The sequence below is a fragment of the Salvelinus alpinus genome, chromosome 3 (assembly GCF_045679555.1).
Source record: "Salvelinus alpinus chromosome 3, SLU_Salpinus.1, whole genome shotgun sequence".
Lineage (NCBI taxonomy): Eukaryota > Metazoa > Chordata > Actinopteri > Salmoniformes > Salmonidae > Salvelinus > Salvelinus alpinus.
The window spans coordinates 67,688,638-67,710,108 of record NC_092088.1 but is presented as its reverse complement, the minus strand read 5'-3'; the positions used below and the strand labels follow the sequence as shown (position 1 = coordinate 67,710,108).

Sequence of the window (21,471 nt, the reverse complement as noted above, 5' to 3'; positions counted from 1 at the left end):
GAGGTTGGAGTCTGTTTGATTGAGTGTGTGGACAGGTGTCTTTTATACAGGTAACGAGTTCAAACAGGTGCAGTTAATACAGGTAATGAGTGGAGAACAGGAGGGCTTCTTAAAGAAAAACTAACAGGTCTGTGAGAGCCGGAATTCTTACTGGTTGGTAGGTGATCAAATACTTATGTCATGCAATAAAATGCAAATGAATTATTTAAAAATCATACAATGTGATTTTCTGGATTTTTGTTTTAGATTCCGTCTCTCACAGTTGAAGTGTACCTATGATAAAAATTACAGACCTCTACATGCTTTGTAAGTAGGAAAACCTGCAAAATCGTCAGTGTATCAAATACTTGTTCTCCCCACTGTACATTTTTGACAACACATCGCTAACCTCTAACCTGCTCATAGCGAAAATGTATTTGGAGATACTATACCTTTTATAGCTAATAGGCTATGTTGGAGTTTATACTTCATCTTCTAATTATGTGGGAAAGTCAAAATAATGAAAAACTGATTACTTCTTCCTGCCATGATCATTCACCTGATGATAAGACCAGACGTGAAAACAATATTTTTTTGTATGATGGGGTCGTTGGGTCGTTGGTTTGCCTGCGAGACGGTCCCTGGGTAAGAAAAGGTTGAAGACCCCTGCTGTAACACGTTACCCCAACACTGAATGTGATACAGATAATGGTAGGTCATCGTTCAGCGTGATCGAAATACATACGCCTGGAGGACTAATGAGAAGCGCGCGTGTGTGTGTGTGTGTTTGTGTGCGCCTGTGTAATGAAAAACCTGTTAGAACATTTGGTCTAAAAGTAGTTGCATTTAGAAACCAACTACAACAGAACCAGTCGAGAGAGAGAGAGGCTAAGGAAAGGTGACAGAAAGTGAGAAAGTGAGAGAAAAGGGATGAAGAGAAGGAGGTAGCATTGCAGTGAAAGTGTTGAAGTGGTAATAGGAGACTAGTGTGGTTCTAGGTACCGATTCCGACTGACATTTTCGCTTATAAATCGATCTGTGGACACTGTAGATCGAAGTGGCTTGCATTACTTTGGGTATGTCTATTTATATTTAAAAGGTTTTGAATATCGAATCCGTACTTTTGGAGAAACAGTGCCACTGTTGGCCCCAGCACCTTTGTTATTGTTTTTGTCTTATTGATGAAACGGAGCAGATGAGCATCCGGCAGCATGGTAAAAGAAGTTGCAGTATATATTCTGCTGTTCCATCGTGCATGCAATGATGTCAGAGGAAAAAAACACTGTTCATTGTTTTCAGTAACTTTTGTTTTTGTAATATCCCAAACCGACAATGTCAGTTTCGCCAATTGAGGAATCTAGCTTTAAAGAGGATTAACAACAACCTGTATGTGAGATAAAGTGTAGCCAGGTAGAATTTATCAGATTGAGACACATCAGCTCTAGAGTTTTAAGAGCGACTGCCCCTAAAAAGCAACTAATCCCTTTGAAAGCCTGTGTGGCATCGAGTCAGAAACATTTATTCTAGTGCCAAAATGTACTACAAAGTGTAAAGAGGATCATTTTGGTCAAAGCCAGTCTCCTCTAAAACAGAGTTTGGAACCTCAGTGTGTCACAACGAATAAATTATAAATTCAAACCCAACATTAATTATGTCAACAAATCATGCCCCCTTTTACCAAGCTCCATGTGCAAATCGCCCCTCCACCCACTTCACTGCCCTTAACTGAACGGGGCGCCATTGTTTCACCCCAAGGTGTTCAAAGGACGGCAGACTGAAGTTCAATGGTTTGCATGCCCTGCTGAAGGACCCTAGTATGTGGAATAGGCCGTTGGAGTTGGTCGGTCCCCAAGTCTGCACCAGTAACTCTAGCTTGGTGTGCAACAACCGGTGGTGGTGAGTATAACCTGAGGTATTGGAATATAATGACCTCTGGTATAACTTAGCTAATGACGTTATAGATGTTATTGTTGATTATGCAGGTAGCTATCTAGCTACCTCATTACAACTTAGTTAGGTCATAGCTCATATACATTTCTGTATTGTCTAGATACTGCTGGGTTATGTAACGTTATCATTTGATAACGCTAGCGAGGGAGGCTAGCTAGCTAGCTAACGTAAACACACTCACTTTTGTACATCGCCTTGGTCCGTACAATTGACCTTATTTTAGCGCCCCAAAAACGTAATACTTCCAGATCAACTGTAATGTCAATACCATTGTAAAGCACAATTTCTCCCCTTTCCAACAGAATCAATTGCATGACCTCCACGCTGCCCGTTTCTGCATGATTCAAGAAGGCAATGAGCCCCGTCGGGTCTTTTTAAAAATGGCGGGTGGGGAAGCGAAACTAATGCGTGATAGTGAGAAGGAGAGATGTTGTGTGGGGATTTTTTTTCACTCGATCTGTCCAACTTATCACCTTATCGCCTCTAAAATGTAAATAAAACACTATAAAGAGTTTATATAATGTGTCATTATATATTGCTTTATGCGTGCTGTACGTTACGGCATGACACGATGTAACGGAGAGTCCGTTTTTTCAACTTTTCTCCAATACTATAAAGCCATTACCATGTCGATCAACGCTTGAATAGAAACGTAGTTCACACCACAGATTTTGAAGTCAACACAGTCGCTACAGTCCCGTTAGTTTTCTTTGTAGCCTCGTTTGAATGTTGCGGTTGCGCACATTTGTATGGAATGGGGTGAGTTTACGTTACTGACCTCTCTGGTATAACTTAGCTAACATTATTGCTGGTTATGTAAGTAGCTATCTATTGAATAAGCGATGCAGGCTGGCTAACATTAGCTAGTTAGTTACCTCATTACAACTTAGGTCGTAGCTCATACAAGTTTGTGTGTTGTCTACATACTGCTGGTTATATAACGCTATCATTTGATAATGCTAGTGAGGCAACTCTTCCTTAATGCTAGCCTATAAGTCAGATTTGCAGGTCAGTTCGTAGCTCATACAAGTGTATTCTGTATTGTCTAGGGCAAAACTAAATAATGAATTCAGTTATGGTGGTAGCTAACTCATGTCTGAGTCTCACTAATACAGTGAACTAAGAGCAAACCGTGATAGCTTTACCAGCCTGAATCTAATCTGGAGATATACTCAGTCTATATCTGTAAAGTATATAATTAGGGTTTCCACTAGTTACCAGAGCCACAGTCAACATTGGCTACATCGTAAAAAATTATTTAAAAAATAAAGTGCTTTTTGGTCTTAATTTAAGGTTAGGGTTCGGAATAAGGTTAGCAGTGTGGTTAAGGTTAGGGTTAGTTTTAAAATCACATTTTAAGAAGATAAATTGTAGAAATAGGCGGGATTTAGGACTTGTGGCTGTGGTAACTAATGACGACCTAGAATTAGCTTGACCCGGGTTACTGTCCTGATGATACAGACGGCTTCATCAACAACAATGTGTGTTATGTGAAATGTTGAATAAAAAAAATACCCTGTTTGATAAACTAATAGGTTAATTACCCATCCAAGCTGATACAGTTCAAGTAGTAGAGTCGTTTTGGTTGTGAAGTACAATATAAAAAAGCTTTGTCCTTTATAAGAAAATGCAATTTACCACTTGGCTGTCTATTGTATCACCCTGTCACAGGCCCTCCCTGTCAACACCCCCTCATAAGATGAGGAAGTACATTGTTTATGAGGATTGCCTGCTGCAGTTGTTCGAGAGATGTCTAGTTTGCAGCCGAACATGCAACATGGAGAAGACCAGCAAGGGGACCCTCAGCATCACATAGACATGACTTCGCTGTGAGTATTCCTATAAATGGAACGGGGAGGACACTTGAATCAGGTTGGTGTCGTTTGACCTAGTCAAAGGTCAAAACTGTTTAGAATTTTCTCCCAATTCACCATAACCTAGCCTGGTGGAACCAGGCTGATCGCTGCATTTACTATTCTATTTCACATATGGCATCTGAAGTGAAATAGAAAGGTGAATGTGGCAATCAAGTTGGTTCCACCATGCTAATCATAACCACCATTGATAACGTAATCAGTGCTCTGTGTGTGACTGTGAAGTATCTTTGATGAGGGGCCAGGAGCTGATCTACTCTGCCATGCCCATCAACAGGGCGCTGGCAAAGACCTTACCTCCAGCCTCACCTCTTGCCTGTCTCCGTCGATAGGGAGACCAGAATTAGGTAGGTTTAGTCTGACCTGATCAAACTTCAACATAGTATACAGTATGTTTGTTTGTCAGATATCACCTATCCTAACTGCCATTGGTAATAGAACAGTGACTGTGTATGTGTTCACAGATGCATCTATAGAGTCAGCACTGGGAGATGATGTGATGGAGTCCTGACCGACAGGATTGATACTGACGTCTCTGAATGGAGAGAGACCTGGCACTCAACACATCCACAATGTGGGACTGAAGGTATTTACTAACAATACAGTACAGCAGAAATGTCCAGTATTTGCACCACCCTTATCATTCCATCCATCACTGATGAACTCTGCCTATTTCTACAGATTGGCAGGACTGTAGATGCCTTTGGCAGATGCCATCCTTGGTCGTTTGACGGGGAGACAATAATTGGGTAGGTTTTATCTGACCTCTTCAAACTTCAACAGTACGTGCTTGTGTGTCAGATATGACCTATTCTAACTGCCATTGATTATAGAACAGTGACTATGTGTGTACAGTATGTGTTCACAGAAACATGTATGGAGTCAGCACATTAATTGAATGGTATCAGTCAATATGCGGAGGGAGAAACCCTATGTATTCTGCAACAGGATCAGGGATCTCCTGTTGTATACGGGACACCACACAGGAAGGTATAACCACTCTGACATGTTTGCCAAAGTAGCCTCATTACCAGCAGACATGCAAAGAAAGGCATCTGCAAGGGAAGACAAATCCACATTTGAGGACAGTGATAAGGACCAGGAAAACAGGTTTCTGACGGTAAACATGTATCAGAACGGCACTGTCATGGTCCAGGGAAGTGAGGCTGCACTCAGCTCTGTTGTGCAGGACTTCCCCACCCTAACGAAGATAGCGGAAAGCAAAAAAGAAAAGGAAAGCACCACGACCTCTCCCCTCACCTCAGGCACCCCAACAGCAGGACTATCCTCCCCCCTGCCTGCCTACAACCACCAGAGCGCCTGCCTACAACCACCAGAGCCAAACCACACTACCATCAGCCTGTGCTGGCTCTGTTAGAGGTGTGGGTTACTGAGCTGAAGGAGCAGCCCCCCAGCTACACCACCACCAGACAGAGCTTCTACAGGACCAGATCAACCAGTGCAGGACCCAGCTGAAGAACTCTGTCCAGGAGCTGAGAGAGAGCCTTACCACAGAGCTTGAGGAGGTAAAGGCCACCATGAGGAGAGAGCTGGTGCAGGTAAAGGAGGAGATGGAAAAGGAGTTGTCTGTCATCAAGAGAGTGCTACAGCACAGAGAGCAGACTGTAGAGACTCCTAGAGAGAAGCTGCAACCCCTCACCACCCCTAACAACCCCACCTTTACCCACAACCCCCCTCCATACCGACAACACTTTACCCACACCCACAGTCAACAAGGACTCACATGGGGACACCTACTACAGAGAGAAGCTCTCTGGCCCCCCCTGACACACCCATCCATGTACACAGGCCCTGTGTACTCCAGCCCCAGACCGTAAACACACTAATCTGGTAAAACCCACTGAGGTGGCCATCCTCATTGACTCAAATGGGAAATTCATCCAAGAAGATAAACTCTTCCCCCAACACAAGGTGTGTAAAATATGGTGCCCAAAAACACAGGCTCCACATCCCAGCCTGATTTTGGCACACCAGGCCACATTATTATTCACACCGGCATCAACAACCTACGAGAGGAGCAGGAGAGCGTAGGCAGCCTGGTCAACAGAGTAGCAGAGAGGGCCTCTGAGTGGTTCCCCAACTCCCACATCACTATCTCCACTCTGGTGCCCCGCAAAGACTTTCATCCCCGTACCATTCAGAAAGTCAACGCTGACATCACCAGAGGGTGTGGCCTACTCCCGAACGTACACGTTGCTCACCACCCAACAATCACCTCAGAGCATCTGCACAACCTCTCCCACCTGAGGAAGCAGACAGTAGGGATGTTTGCCAAGTCTCAAAAGGACGTGGCACTTGGTAGACAAACACCCCATGCAGCACTGGACAGAGGACCACCCAGAGACCCCTACCAGACCACTGCACCACCAAGGAGCCCCAGGCCCCACCAGACCCAGCGCACCCCACAGGCCCCACCAACCACCAGAGCATCACCACTTCCATCGGCTTAGCCAGACCGGACCGGGCCCAGACCACCACCCCTACCAGACCAGAGAGGAAGCCCCACGGCCCAGACCTGGCCCCCCTCCACTCCACAGGGCCCAACAGCAGGACCAGTGCAGCTACGCAGAGGTCGTCAGAGGACAAGAGAACCCTGTAGGATTATGTGAGATTAAACAGCTCCTCCAATACATCTGCACTAAACACACACACCTATTGTACTATAATTTACTTGTTCAATGAATAGGAATATATATATATATGTGGTTAGAGGTATATATATATGGTTAGAGATATATATATATATGGTTAGAAGATGCAGATTGTAAAATTATAAGGAAAAAAACTTAGAACACTATCCAACCAAAAGCACAGAGACCCAAATAATGGTGAATTACGCCTTCATTACTGTGAGACTTTAAAACTCTATAAACGTACACTCTATAAACCAAAAAAGCACAGTACAACAGCAAGCAGCTGACACTAATTGAGGAGTCCATAAACTTATTGGAAAAAACTTAAAATCTAAACAAGAGGAATTAGCGTTACAAAATGGTGACATAAGGACAACCTATTTTAAAACACTCTACAACACCGTTCAAATTGATACAAACGCAGAACAATGCCAAATTCATGAGAAGTTGAATGGATTAGAAAAAGCTACAAAGGACAATCAAAATCCATTGGACTCCCCAATTACTGACCAGGAGCTCTATAAGAAACTTCAGGCTCTCAAATTTAAAAAAAAGCATGCGGACCTGATAGCATCCTAAATGAGATGCTCAAACTCACTAGTGCAAAATTTCAATTGGCTATATTAAAACTGTTTAATTTGATCCTGAGTATAGGTTATTTCCCTGACATCTGGAATCAAGGACTCATAACCCCAATCTTTAAAAACGGGGACAAATTTGACCCTAAAAATTACAGAGGCATTTGTGTGAACAGTAACCTGGGGAAGGTTTTCTGTAGTATTATAAGAGTTCTAAACTTCCTTAATAGGCACAATGTCTTGAGTAAAAGCCAAATTGGATTTATACCAAAACATCGCACAACTGATCATATTTACACCTTACACACCATGATAGATAAACATGTCCACCAAAATAATACCAAAATATACGCTTGCTTTATCAACTTATCGGCCTGCTGGAGGTCATTTTGCAGGGCTCTGGCAGTGCACAAAGGCAGAGGTAGCGGTCCTGCTGCTGGGTTGTTGCCCTCCTACGGCCTCCTCCACGTCTCCTGATGTACTGGCCTGTCTCCTGGTAGCGCCTCCATGCTCTGGACACTACGCTGACAGACACAGCAAACCTTCTTGCCACAGCTCGCATTGATGTGCCATCCTGGATGAGCTGCACTACCTGAGCCACTTGTGTGGGTTGTAGACTCCGTCTCATGCTACCACTAGAGTGAGAGCACCGCCAGCATTCAAAAGTGACCAAAACATCAGCCAGGAAGCATAGGAACTGAGAAGTGGTCTGTGGTCACCACCTGCAGAATCACTCCTTTATTGGGGGTGTCTTGCTAATTGCCTATAATTTCCACCTTTTGTCTTTTCGATTTGGACAACAGCATGTGAAATGTATTGTCAATCAGTGTTGCTTCCTAAGTGGACAGTTTGATTTCACAGAAGTGTGATTGACTTGGAGTTACATTGTGTTGTTTAAGTGTTCCCTTATTTTTTTTGAGCAGTGTACAAACAATGCATGCAGGGCAGAATTAGGCCAATATTCACTAATAATAAAATCTCAAAAGAGCAATTAAGTTTTGGAAACATCTAAAATACAGTGACCCCCTCTCATATCATTACCAAGCCCTGCAATGCCAAGAGCTGAGCAAAGAAAAGAGTCCCCTCATCCAGCTGGTCCTGGGGCTGAGTTCACAAACCTGTTCTACTAACACACTGAAGCCTCAGGACCAGAACATCCAATCAATCAGGATAAACCAAATTACAACAGTCAAAACAAAACTATATTGCTTATTGGGAAACACAAGCACAAACACAAAGCAAAATGCAGTGCTATCTGGCCCTAAATCGACAGTACACTGTGGCTAAATATTTGACCATGGTTACTGATCAAAACCTTAGAAAAACCTTGACAAAGTACAGGCTCAGTGAGCACAGCATTGCCATTGAGAAGGGTAGACACAGGAAAACCTGGCTCCCTGTAGAGGAAAGGCTGTGCAACCACTTCCCAACAGCAGAACCTGAGACAGAGCTGCATTTCCTGACAAAATGTCAAAAATATAAAACAATTAGAGACTGTAATTTCCCCAAATTTGAAACCCTTATTCAAGGTTTCAAAGACCTCTCTGATGAGAGTAGGCTACCCATCCTGTTGGGGGAGGACGCAGAGAGCTGTGGGCTGGCAGCACACTACATTGCCGTCTGCCATAAGTCGAGGGACAGTGTCTGAGAGAACAATCAACCTGCACATGTACTCTACTGTATGCTTATTATTATTGTTGAATGTATGGTTATTTTGACACTTGGTTATTGTTGTTACTGTTGTCCCGTTGACAATTTTGATTCTCATTTTTATTTTTTTATATTGTAAATATCCAAAATAAGCTTTGGCAATATGTACATTGTTACGTCATGCCAATAAAGCAAATGTAATTTAATGGCACATTCTGAAGGACACTGAAGGAAATCATCTCCGGGGGCCATTATGGAAGCAGCCTTGTTCTATTCTGTGCCTCTATTCTGTGTCTCCTCTACTCTTGGGCTTACAATCAGAGGGGCTGCCTCATAGAGATCCTAATAAATTACTCGTATTCTAATTCTATGGGCCGCCCACTGTTCTAAAGAAATTATAAACCAATTACAGGAAATGGGACAATACACACCAACCCAATCTGTATTGATCCTAGTGTTCCCGAGACAGAGAGAGACCTCCAGCCTAGCCAGTCACTGTCTGAACCCAGAGTCTCAGATACACAGAGAGACCTCCACTCTAGCCAGTCACTCTCTGAACCCAGAGTCTCAGATACACAGAGAGACCTCCACTCTAGCCAGTCACTGTCTGAACCCAGAGTCTCAGATACACAGAGAGACCTCCACTCTAACCAGTCACTGTCTGAACCCAGAGTCTCAGATACACAGAGAGACCTCCACTCTAGCCAGTCACTGAACCCAGAGTCTCAGATAAACAGAGAGACCTCCACTCTAGCCAGTCACTGTCTGAACCCAGTGTCCCAGACACAAAGAGAGACCTCCAGCCTATCCAGTCACTATCTACACTCTTAGAATTAGTGGAGACTCGACCATTGTTATTCATTGTTAATATTTGCACCTTTGGTTAGTTGAGCGACTCTTGGAGGAACCTTGGAGGAATGTTTCAATGTAGCAAAGGGTTCATGGCAGAACAATGGACTGGAGGTGTGGCTTAGTAGGGGCGTGGCTTTCAGAAAGATCTTTTTAGGCCACCTGTGGGAGTAAATGTCATTTCTGTTAATCTGTTCTGTTGTACTGTCAACACATGTTAAGGTTGAAAACTGACAGTTTTGTAGAATCAATGAGGCTTAAAGTGATGTAAGAGTTAATCAAGAGCCTATGCAAATCCCAAAGTTGTAATAGTTAGCATTTTATTACTATATGTAATCAGTAATGTTAATATTGTACTACAATATGCATAAATATTAAAGGAAAATAAATGAATCACATGAATCACATTTACTCTAATGGGTGGCCAAAACCTGAAAGTCACGCCTCCAATCTTCTGATAGGCTGCCACCAAAATACCCCAAATACCTCTACAATATATTACTAATAATGTAAAAAATGTAACCCTTCCCCATCCATGTGAAAAGGTTTGAACCTTAACATGTATTCCCCGAAAACCCTATTCAAGGGAACCCTTTTCCTCAAAGAATATTTTAGAACTGGAACGGTTTCCCCTATGGGCAATTATTTAAACTCCATAAAGGTTCTTCCGGGTTCCTTTACTTATAAGAGTGTAGTAAGTCACAGTATAGTCCTCCTGGACACTCTTATCTGGGCTGGCTGGTATCATTTGATCTGATGAAGATGAGACGCATAACAGTCCCGTATAGATGCTCACCCATACACACAAAATTCCACACACACACAAACAGGGCACGCATGCACGCACACACACACACACACACACACAATTCCCAACTCACCGAGTCCTTGCGATGACCGTGGCGGTCTCCACGGCCGAAGAAGTAGGCATCCTCAAAGGAGGAGTGGCCACCTTTGAGCTTCTCTGATAGGTTCCTGTACAGGCGCTTGGCAGCGCTGGGAGAGGCAGGGCCTCCCGAGCACTTCCTGGTTTGGGACAGCTGCAGGTTCTGCATCTGTTGAGTCATGCTGATAGAATAGAAGTTCCTAAGGAAGAGAAAAGTCATTTGAATGTGTAAGACCAATTTCTTTTGAGGACAGTAATAGTCTACATTTCTACCCAATTATATATTGGCTGACAATGAAGACAGTACAAATTGATGAGTTTGAAAAATGGATGAGTTTCAGGTTCTGTCATTGTGACAGAACATAAGTTCCTAAAGGAAGGGAGGAAAATATTTTAGAAAAAATAGCAAGGCACTCTTCATATCTGGTGTAAGTTAAAATCTTCATCATCTTCACATGTCCTCAAGGACTATTAAAGGCCCAGTTCAATCAAAAATGTAATCTTCCTGTGTTTTATATATATTTCCACACGATGAGGTTGGAATAATACTGTGAAATTGTGAAAACTATTATAATGCCCTTTTAGTGTAAAAGTTGTTTAAAAAGACCACCTGAAATTTCAGCGTGTTTTGGTGGGATGGAGTTTGGCCTTCCATGGTGACATCACTATACATTAAATTAGTTAATAGACCAATAAGAAACTGAGTTTCAAACCTCTACATTCAGCTGTGAGAAGGCTCAGTTAAGTTGGAGGGCTCTTCAGAAACCATTCATGAAAAAGGAACATTCTAGTGTTCCTCTATTCATTATCTCTTCACTGTCACAGAAGACAGGCCAGCGAGTCACGACAACCATCATTATCTTTCCTCTGCCAAAACATAATTAGCGTTCACATAGCTACAGAGGGATAAAACATGCTTTAGTTTTCCAATAGAATGGCTGCGTTTACACAGGCAGCCCAATTATTATATTTTGTCACAAATTGGGTACAGCCTAAGGAATAGAAAGAATAACAAAACAAATGCTTCTAAAGATGGTTTATTTTTGTCCTTTATGCTTCAAGAGTACAGTATATGTTAAGTAAAGATGAATGCTCTCTATCATTTCCAGGACCAATTAGTTTATCTTATAAATACATTTCTTGAATAAAGCAAAATTTAATAATTGACTGAATGATTGATTAATTGGCTGACAATTAGTTTAAGTGTGCAAGTGAGTGTTTTTCTTGTTGAAGAAATAACCAAATGTCATTAAAATATCATCAAATATTACACCTGGGATTGTGGGCACAGATATGGAACATGACATTTATTTAATTTTTTAACCTTTATTTAACTAGGCAAGTCAGTTAAGAACAAATTCTTATTTACAATGACGGCCTACCGGGGAACAGTGGGTTAACTGACTTGTTCAGGGGCAGAAAGACAGATTTCCACCTTGTCAGTTCGGGGATTCAATCCAGCAACCTCTCGGTTACTGGCCCAATGCTCTAACCATTAGGCTACTTGCCACCCCAAGACATGACCAATTAGAGGCATTGCAGGAGAAAGTGTGTGTGTGCATGCATGCATATGTGTACATGAGCATGTGTGTACCTATGTGTGTGTCCCCACTAATTGAGGCGAGTGAACTAAAATATCCACAATGAGCACTCTTTTATGCTCACACACACACACTCATGACCAACCACAGAATAGTCACGTCTGTCCTTTCAGGAGTGTTTGAATTTAACGGTTGCGTCATCTCTCCATGTATCTATTGAGAGGTGGCTGGAACAGTGATGTACAACACAATGAATAGTCCTTCACATCTGACTCCAGCTCTATCAACTGGGCCTCAAATAGCAGCAGGCTGGTACAATGGCCTCTCACTCTTCACCCTAATAACTACGGATATGAGCTGATCAAATTGGTTGAAGGGACAAATCATTAGCTGGGAGTGAGGGAGGAAGAGGAGGGGAGAAGTAGAGAGGTAAATAGGGCGGAGAGAAAGAGAGAGTGGATAAGAAAAGTGCTCGAGAGAGAAATAAAGAGAGAGAGAGAGATTTCATGAGCTGAAATAAAAGATCCCAGAAATGTTCCACACACACAAAAAGCTTATTTCTCTGCACAAATTTGTTTGCATCCCTGTTAGTGAGTATTTATCTTTTGCTAAGATAATCCATCCAGCTGACAGATATGGCATATCAAGAAGCTGATTAAACAGCATGTTAATCACATAAATGCACCTTGTGCAGAGGACAATAAAAGGCCACACATCACAATGTCACAGATGCCTCAAGTTCTGAGGGAGCATGCAATTGACATGCTGACTGCAGGAAAGTCCATCGGAGCTGTTGCCAGAGAATTGAATGTTAATTTCTCTACCATAAGAGAAAAGTCGTTTTAGAGAATTTGGAAGTACGTCTAACCAGCCTCACAACAGCAGACTCTGTGTAACCACGCCAGCTCAGGCCCTCCACATCTGGCTTCTTCACCTGCAGGATCTACTGAGAACAGCCACCTGGACAGCTGATGAAACTGAGGAGTATTTCTGTCTGAAATAAAACCTTTTTGTGGTGAAAAACTCATTCTGATTGGCTGGGCCTTGCGCCCTAGCGGATGGGCCAGTCTCTCAAGTGGTTGGGCCTATGCCCTCCCAGACGCACTCATGGTGGCGCCCCTGCCCAGTCATGTGAAATCCATAGATTAGGGCCAAATTTATTTATTTCAATTGACTGATTTCCTTACATGAACTGTAACTCAGTAAAATCGTCGAAATTGTTGCATGTTACGTTTATATTTTTGTTCTGTGCATTCAGAAAATATTCAGACCAAGACTTTTTCCACATTTTGTTACGTTACAGCCTTATTCTAAAATTGATTAAATAGCTCTAGGAAGAGTCTTGGTGGTTCAAAACATCTACCATTTAAGAATGACTGAGGCCACTGTGTTCTTGGGGACCTTCAATGCTGTAAAAAATGTGTACCCTTACCCAGATCTGTGCTTCGACACAATCCTGTCTCAGAGCGCTAGGACATTTCCTTCGACCTCATGGCTTGGTTTTTGCTCTGACATGCACTGTCACTGTGGGACAGTATATAGACAGGTGTGTGCTTTTCCAAATCATGTCCAATCAATTGAATTTACCACAGCTGACACATGATCCTCGACTTCGGCGATGTCATCTACAAAATAGCCTCCACTCTCCTCAACAAATTGCATGCAGTCTATCACAGTGCCATCCGTTTTGTCACCAAAGCCCCATATACTACCCAGCACTGCGACCTGTACTTTCTCGTTGGCTGGCCCTCGCTTCATACTCGTCGCCAAACCCACTGGCTCCAGGTCATCTACAATTATTTGCCAGGTAAAGCCCCGCCTTATCTCAGCTCACTGGTCACCATAGCAGCATCCACCCGTAGCACGCGCTCCAGCAGGTATAGCTCACTGGTCACTCCCAAAGCCAATTCCTCTTTGGCCGCCTTTCCTTCCAGTTCTCTGCTGCCAATGACTGGAACGAACTGCAAAAATCACTGAAGCTGGAGACACATCTCCCTCACTAGCTTTAAGCACCAGTTGTCAGAGCAGCTCACAGATCACTGTACATAGCCCATCTGTAAATAGCCCATCCAACTACCGCATCCCCATACTGTATTTATTTATTTATCTTGCTCCTTTGCACCCCAGTATCTCTATTTACACATTCATCTTCTGCACATCTACCATTCCAGTGTTTAATTGCTATATCACAATTACTTCACCACCATGGCCTATTTATTGCCTTACCTAATTTGCACACACTGTATAGACTTTTTCTACTGTATTATTGACTGTATGTTTGTTTATTCCATGTGTAACTCTGTGTTGTTGTATGTGTCGAAATGCTTTGCTTTATTTTGACCAGGTTGCAGTTGTAAATGAGAACGTGTTCTCAACTAGCCTACCTGGTTAAATAAAGGTTAAATTAAAAAAAGTAAAGATAAAATGTCATGCTGAAACAAGAAAAGGACATCCCCAAACTGTTACCATAAAATTGGAGGCAAAGCATCATCTAGAATGTAATTGTATGCTGTAGCATTAAGATTTCCCTTCAATATAACTAAGGGGCCATGAAAAACAGCCCCAGACCACTTCTCCTCCCCCATCAAACTTTACACTTGGCACTATGCATTGTGGCAGGTAGTGTTTTCCTGGAATCCACCAAACCCAGAGTCGTCCTTTGGACTACCGGATGGTGAAGCGTGATTCATCACTACAGAGAACACGGTTCCACTGTTCCAGAGTCGAATGGCGGCGAACTTTACACCACTCTAGCTGGCGCTTGGCATTGCGCATGGTGATCTTAGGCTTGTGTGCAGCTGCTCTGCCATGGAAACCCATTTCATGAAGCTGCTGACGAACAGTTCTGACGTTGCTTCCAGAGGCAGTTTGGAACACGGTAGTGAGTGTTGTAACCGAGAACAGAATATGTTTTACATGCTACGCGCTTCAGCATTCGGTGGTCCCATTCTGTGAGCTTGTGTGGCCTACCACCTCGCGACTGAGCCTAGACATTTCCACTTCACAATAACAGCACTTACAGTTAACCGGGGTAGCTCTAGCAGAACAGAAATTTGACAAACTGACTCGTTGGAAAGTTGTCATCCTATGACAGTGCCACGTTAAAAAGTCAGTACAGGCCATTCTACTGGCAATCTTTGTCTATGGAGATTGCATGGCTGTGTGCCAAATTGTTTACACCTGTCAGCAACGGGTGTGGTTGAAATAGCCGATTCCACTAATTTGAAGGGGTATCCATATACTTTTGGCTATGTTGTTTATTCACTGAGTGTACAAAACATTAGGACCATCTTCCTAATATTGAGTAACACCCCCTTTTGCCCTCAGAACAGCCTCGGGGCGTGGACTCTACAGGAACTATATACTCTATGTTGACTCCAATGCTTCCCACAGTTGTGTCAAGTTGGCTGGATGGCCTTTGGGTGGTGGACCATTCTTGATACATGCGGGAAAATATTGAGCGTGAAAAACCCGGCAGCGTTGCAGTTCTTGACACTCAAACCGGTACGCCTGGAACCTACTACCATACTCTGTTCAAAGGCACTGAAATATTTTGTCTTGCCCATTCACCCTCTGAATGGCACACAAACACAATCCATGTCTCAATTGTCTCAAGGCATAAAAATCTTTAACAGTGTGTAGCAAATTCTACTAGATAAAAAGCAGAAACTAGTATGACATCCTGGCATTTAAAGCATACTCAATTTTGGAAATGTAACATACTATAAAACATTATTTCTTTGCATTACCAAACAGGTTACTACTTAGAACACAAGTACGAGTATTCTATTCAGCTCCAACATCGTTATTCAATCACTCCCACAAAGAAAAACATGCTGATTCTGTCTTAAATGGAACATCTAAACAGAACATTGCTAACTAAAGAGCCTACGGGACTTGTAGCAACCAACACACGTACAGGTGCATTTTCAACAACAGCCTACTGCAACAATTACACTGAAACACATACATTACACACAGAGGAATAAGGGACAGAGCGATAAAGAGAGAGAGAATGGGGGAAGAAGAGCAAGATAATAGATGGAGAAAGACAGATACAGCAACAGAAGTCAAGTTAGTCTTATCTGTTTCTGCGCACAGAAGACGGAAGGAAAGAGAGAACAAGAGGGAGAGAGACATCGGGGGAAAGAGAGCAATAACAGATTGAGAAAGACAGGAACATAAAGATGGAGAGAAATTACAGTAACAGCAGCAGGAGTCAAGTCAGTAATCTGTTTCTGCGCAAAGCAGAGAGAAAGAGAGAGAAAGAGAGAGAGAGAGCGAAAAAGAACGGGGGGAGAAGAGAGGGATAACAGGTTGAGAAAGACAGGAACATAAAGATGGAGAGAAATTACAGTAACAGCAACAGAAGTCAAGTCAGTCTAATTTGTTTCTGCGCAAAGAAGAGAAGGAACGAGGAGAGAGAAAGGGAGGGATGAGGATATCTTCAGCTTCAATCGATACTGTATAAGCGAAACCAAAAAAGTATATTCTTCTAACAGCCAGGAATGCTGAAGCAGCAGTCATACAGTGTACATTAATTACCTACCCCTTTATCTAGCCTACATCTCTCACCCACCAAGTTCAACAGATCAATTATCAGCTGACAGCACAGCAGACGTATACTGACCTCACACATACTGATGTCGTGTATGTGTGTGTGTGTGTGTGTGTGTGTGTGTGTGTGTGTGTGTGTGTGTGTGTGTGTGTGTGTGTGTGTGTGTGTGTGTGTACATCTGCATGTGTCGGTGCATGCGCCTATGCATATTTGCATGTGTGGGAATCTGCACGTGTGTGTACTTACGTCTGTGCTTTGTGCATGTGTGTGTTCACCTGTATGTGTGTGTGCGGTGGCTTCAGCAGTTGTACCTGTCCAGGCTGTGAGACGTGCGTGGTGAGCCCGTGTAGAGCAACTGTCTGAAGTCCTTTATCAGAGCATCCCCTGGTCTCTGGTTCAACCTCTGAGCCAGGTGAGATATCTTACTCTCCGAGCTGCAGAGCAGAGGGGGAGAGGGGGAGACGAGAGTAGGAGAGGAGGGAGATGGAGGTTAGTCCTGAATGGTACCCTTGAGAGGAGAGGTTAAGTCCAGATGAGAAGCAAAAGTCACATTCAGGCTAACCTCTCAATGTCTCTCTATCTCACAGAGAAAGAGAGGAGAGCACAGTAGATCTTTCTCTCTCACTGAGTTCTAAGGAATGCCGGTCACACGAAGGTAAGTGTAGCCCAGATCTGAAGCTCTCTCCTGGCTGTCTCAGTCACACCGAGTCCCTCTCTGGAGCACATCCAAAGTTCTAAATAAATCTTAGTCCATCCCGTTCTGAAACTTCCAGGAAACCCTGCCGAGCAGGGCAGAGTATCACAACCCTGGCCAGTGTAGACTCTCTCTGGATCTCCACGTTCTGTCAGGCAACTAAACCCAGTTCAAGAGATTTATTCTCCAAGGGGCTCGTTCAGACAAGTGCATCCCCAAAGAGGTGCTCTATCCTGGATCAGTTTCAGAGCAGCGTAGCTCCTTTCTGGTTCCTACTCTGTAGCTTGTCTGTGTATACCTCTCAGGCTAGCTATGCTGATAGCACTGAGCACCTGTTAAATGCAGCTCTGTGTAAGCAAGAGCATCTCGCTTTAACTGCACACACAAACACGCACCCACACAGAAGAGCGCATTGAAGGGAGAAGGGAAAGCCTGCAAGAGAAAGGGAGAGAGAGACACACACACACATCGATAGAGTGAGAGAGTGAGAGAGAGAGAGAGAGAGAGAGAGGATGATGTGAGAGGGGGGTTGGGGAGGTGAACACTGAGCACACACGGAGAGTGGGTGCCTAGAGATGAGCGGAGGGATGCTGGGTGCACACACACACTGTTGGCAGCCGTTACACACACTGTACAGAGTAAAAAAAAAAAAAAAGGGGTTGCTTTACAGAATGGGGATGGAGAGAGAGGGAGAGGAGAAGGACAGATTATTGTAAAAAAGAAAAGGAGAGATGGGGATGACATTGTCAGAGGGGGAGACAGAGAGAGATGAGAGGGGAGGACTGGGGCTGACCTATTATTAAGAGGGGAGAAGCAGAGAGGGGGAGAGATGGGTGGAGGGGGAGGACACCTGTTATGAGATGGGTGGAGGGGGAGGGAAGAAGTGGAGCATATAAGTGAGCAGGTGTTGGAGAGGGAAAGGGGTAGGAGAGATAGAGGGAGAGAGAGAGAGAGAGAGAGAGAGAGAGAGAGAGAGAGAGAGAGAGAGAGAGAGAGAGAGAGAGAGAGAGAGAGAGAGAGAGAGAGAGAGAGAGAGAGAGAGAGAGAGAGAGAGAGAGAGAGAGAGAGAGAGAGAGAGAGAGAGAGAAAGAGAGAGAGAGAGAGAGAGAGAGAGAGAGGGAGAGAGGGGAGAGGGAGAGGATAAAGAGGACATGAGAGGGATAGGACAGAGAGAGGGAAAGGAGATGAGAGGATAGGAGAAGAGAGGGAGAGGAGACAATATGATAGGAGAGGGAGAGGCAATAAGAGAAGAGGGAGAGAAGACAAGAGGATAGGAGGGAGAGGTGAGAGAGATGAGATGAGAGGGAGAGGAGATTAGAGAAGAGAGATAGATGAGAGTGAGAGGAGAACGAGGAGATGAGAGGATAGGAGAGAGAGAGGGAGAGGAAATACGATGATAGGAGAGGGAGAGGAGATGAGGGTGAGGAGACAAGATAATAGGAGAGGGAGAGGGAGAGAAGAGAGAGAGAGGTAGATAGATAAGAGTGAGAGGAGAAAGAGGATGGGAGGGAGAGGAGATGAGATGAGAGGAGATGAGAGGGAGAGGAAGATGAGATGAGAGAGGGAGAGGAGATGAGGGTGAGGAGACAAGATAATAGGAGAGGGAGAGGGAGAGAAGAGAGAGAGAGGTAGATAGATAAGAGTGAGAGGAGAAAGAGGATGGGAGGGAGAGGAAATGAGATGAGATGAGAGGGAGAGGAAGATGAGATGAGGGAGAGGAAGATGAGATGGAGAGTAGATAAGAGGAGATGAGAAGGAGAGGAGGAGATAAGAGGAGATGAGAGGGATAGGAGAGGAGCTGTTGTTCGCACGCTCATCTCCATTCTCCCGATTATCTGTAGAAGCTGGGTTACCTGCAGAGAGAGAGTGTATGTGTGTGTGAGTGTGGTTTTACTATCCTTGTGGGGACCAGAAGTAAAACAAGGAAATTCAGACAAGGAAATAAGGCTATTTTAGGCTTAGGGGTTAAAATTAAAGTTAGGTTTTGCGTTAGGAGTTAGGGTTAGGGTTAGGTTTTGTTTTACGGGTATGGTTAGGGAAAGTAGGATTTTTGAATGGGAATACATTTTTTGGTCCCCACAAGCATAATAAAACAAACACATACAAAATCCAAAGGCCCTGACGCCCTGACTAACAAAGTATCATAAATAATAAATCAAAGCAGGAATATGTTTGTTGGCAAAAACCAGACCGTATAGGTTCTAATGAAAGCAAAAGCGAAATGTCTTAAAATGTTTTTAAATGTGAATAAATTGAATGTCAAATAATAATCAACATTTAAATGTCACCCTTCTCCTTGTTTTTCCTGTAATATGTTTAAAGACACTAAAAGGATTTAAAACCTCTACAGGATTTGTGTCCCCCCGCGGGACGGTTGCGCTAACGTAGGCTAATCTGATTAGCATGAGGTTGTAAGTAACAAGAACATTTCACAGGACATAGACATATCTGATATGGGCAGAAAGCTTAAATTCTTGTTAATCTAACTCCACTGTCCAATTTACAATAGCTATTACAGTAAAGGAATACCATGCTATTGTTTGAGGAGAGTGCACAGTTATGAACTTGAAAATTTATAAATAAACCAATTAGGCACATTTGGGCAGTCTAGTCTTGATACAACATTTTGAACCGAAATGCAATGGTTCATTGGATCAGTCTAAAACTTTGCACATACACTGCTGCCATCTACTGGCCAAAATGGAAATGGACCTAACCTGGAATAGCACAGTGACTTTTCTGTTGCATTTCAAAGATGATAAAAAAAGAAAGAAAAAAAAGAAAGAAAAACGCATGTTTGTTTCTTTGTGTTATCTTTTACCAGATCTAATGTGTTATATTCTCCTACATTAATTTCACATTTCCATAAATTTCAAAGTGTGTCCTTTCAAATGGTATCAAGAATATCTTTGCTTCAGGTCCTGAGCTAGAGGCAGTTAGATTTGGGTATGTCATGTTAGGCGAAAATTTTAAAAAAAAGGGTTCGATCCATAAGGCTTTTATATTCCTTTCCAAATCAGCAGGTCTACTCCTAGGCAGAAAAGGCCTGTCTAACTATCTATGTGTCAGTCCCCAGGAGGCTGGTTATAGTCAGGTCCTGCTCTTGTCCCTGTCTCACAATCTCACACGCACGCACACTATACCATTAGCTAATCTTTGTCCTGAGCTGACCATGGAAAATCACCGACCCTGCTGACCCACACAAGTAGTGCGCAGATCAGCTGTCTGTTCACCCGCCTGCAATTGCTAATAACCCATCCATAACCGCCTTACTATATGTGATAGAGTGAAAATCGGAGGCCCGCACCCGACCCGCTAATACAGAAAATGCCATCGGACACGGCAGAACAATTTTTGGACAAGGGTACTGAATTTTTTAGATACACTACTGTTCAAAAGTTTGGGGTCACTTAGAAATGTCCTTGTTTTTGAAAGAAAAGCAAATTTGTCCATTAAAATAACATCAAATTGATCAGAAATACAGTGTAGATATTGTTAATGTTGTAAATTGCTATTGTAGCTGGAAATGGCAGATCTTTCATGGAATATCTACATAGGCGTACGGAGGCCCATTATGAGCAACCATCACTCTGTGTTCCAATGGCACATTGTGTTAGGTAATCCAAGTTTATCATTGTAAAAGGCTAATTGATCATTAGAAAACCCTTTTGCAATTATGTTAGCACAGCTGAAAACTCTTGTCTGATTAAAGAAGCAACAAAACTGGCCTTCAGACTAGTTGAATATTTGGAGCATCAGCGTTTGTGGGTTCGATTACAGGCTCAAAATGTCCAGAAAAAAAACGTTATTCTGAAACTCGTCAGTCTATTGTTCTGAGAAATGAAGGCTATTCCATGCGAGAAGTTGCCAATAAACTGAAGATCTCATACAACGCTGTGTACTACTACCTTCACAGAACAGCGCAAACTGTCTCTAACCAGAACAGAAAGAGGAGTGGGAGGCCCCGGTGCACAAGACGACAAGCACATTCGAGTCCTCAACTGGCAGCTTCATTAAATAGTACCCGCAAAACACACAAGACTGGCCAATAAAAATAGAAGTTTATGATGGGCAAAAGGACACAGAACAGAGGAACTCTGCCTAGAAGGCCAGCTGAGTCCCGATGGATCTCTGTAATTTGCTCCATTCATCTTTCCCTCAATCCTGACTAGTCTCCCAGTCCCTACCACTGAAAAACATCACCACAGCACGCTGCCACCATCATGCTTCACCGTAGGGATGGTATTGGCCAGGTGAT

At 43.3% G+C, this 21,471-nt stretch overlaps 1 protein-coding gene across 1 annotated transcript in view; it reads right to left on the bottom strand.

Moving 5' to 3' along the window:
* ankfn1a (ankyrin repeat and fibronectin type III domain containing 1a) overlaps positions 1-21,471 on the bottom strand; it is a 217,353-nt gene that overhangs the window by 97,205 nt on the left and 98,677 nt on the right. Inside the window, exons 7-8 of the mRNA XM_071393819.1 lie at positions 16,831-16,953; positions 10,416-10,620 (exon numbers count right to left, since the gene is read on the bottom strand). Coding sequence (XP_071249920.1) covers positions 10,416-10,620; positions 16,831-16,953 — 328 coding nt within the window. The remainder of the gene's footprint in view (positions 1-10,415; positions 10,621-16,830; positions 16,954-21,471) is intronic.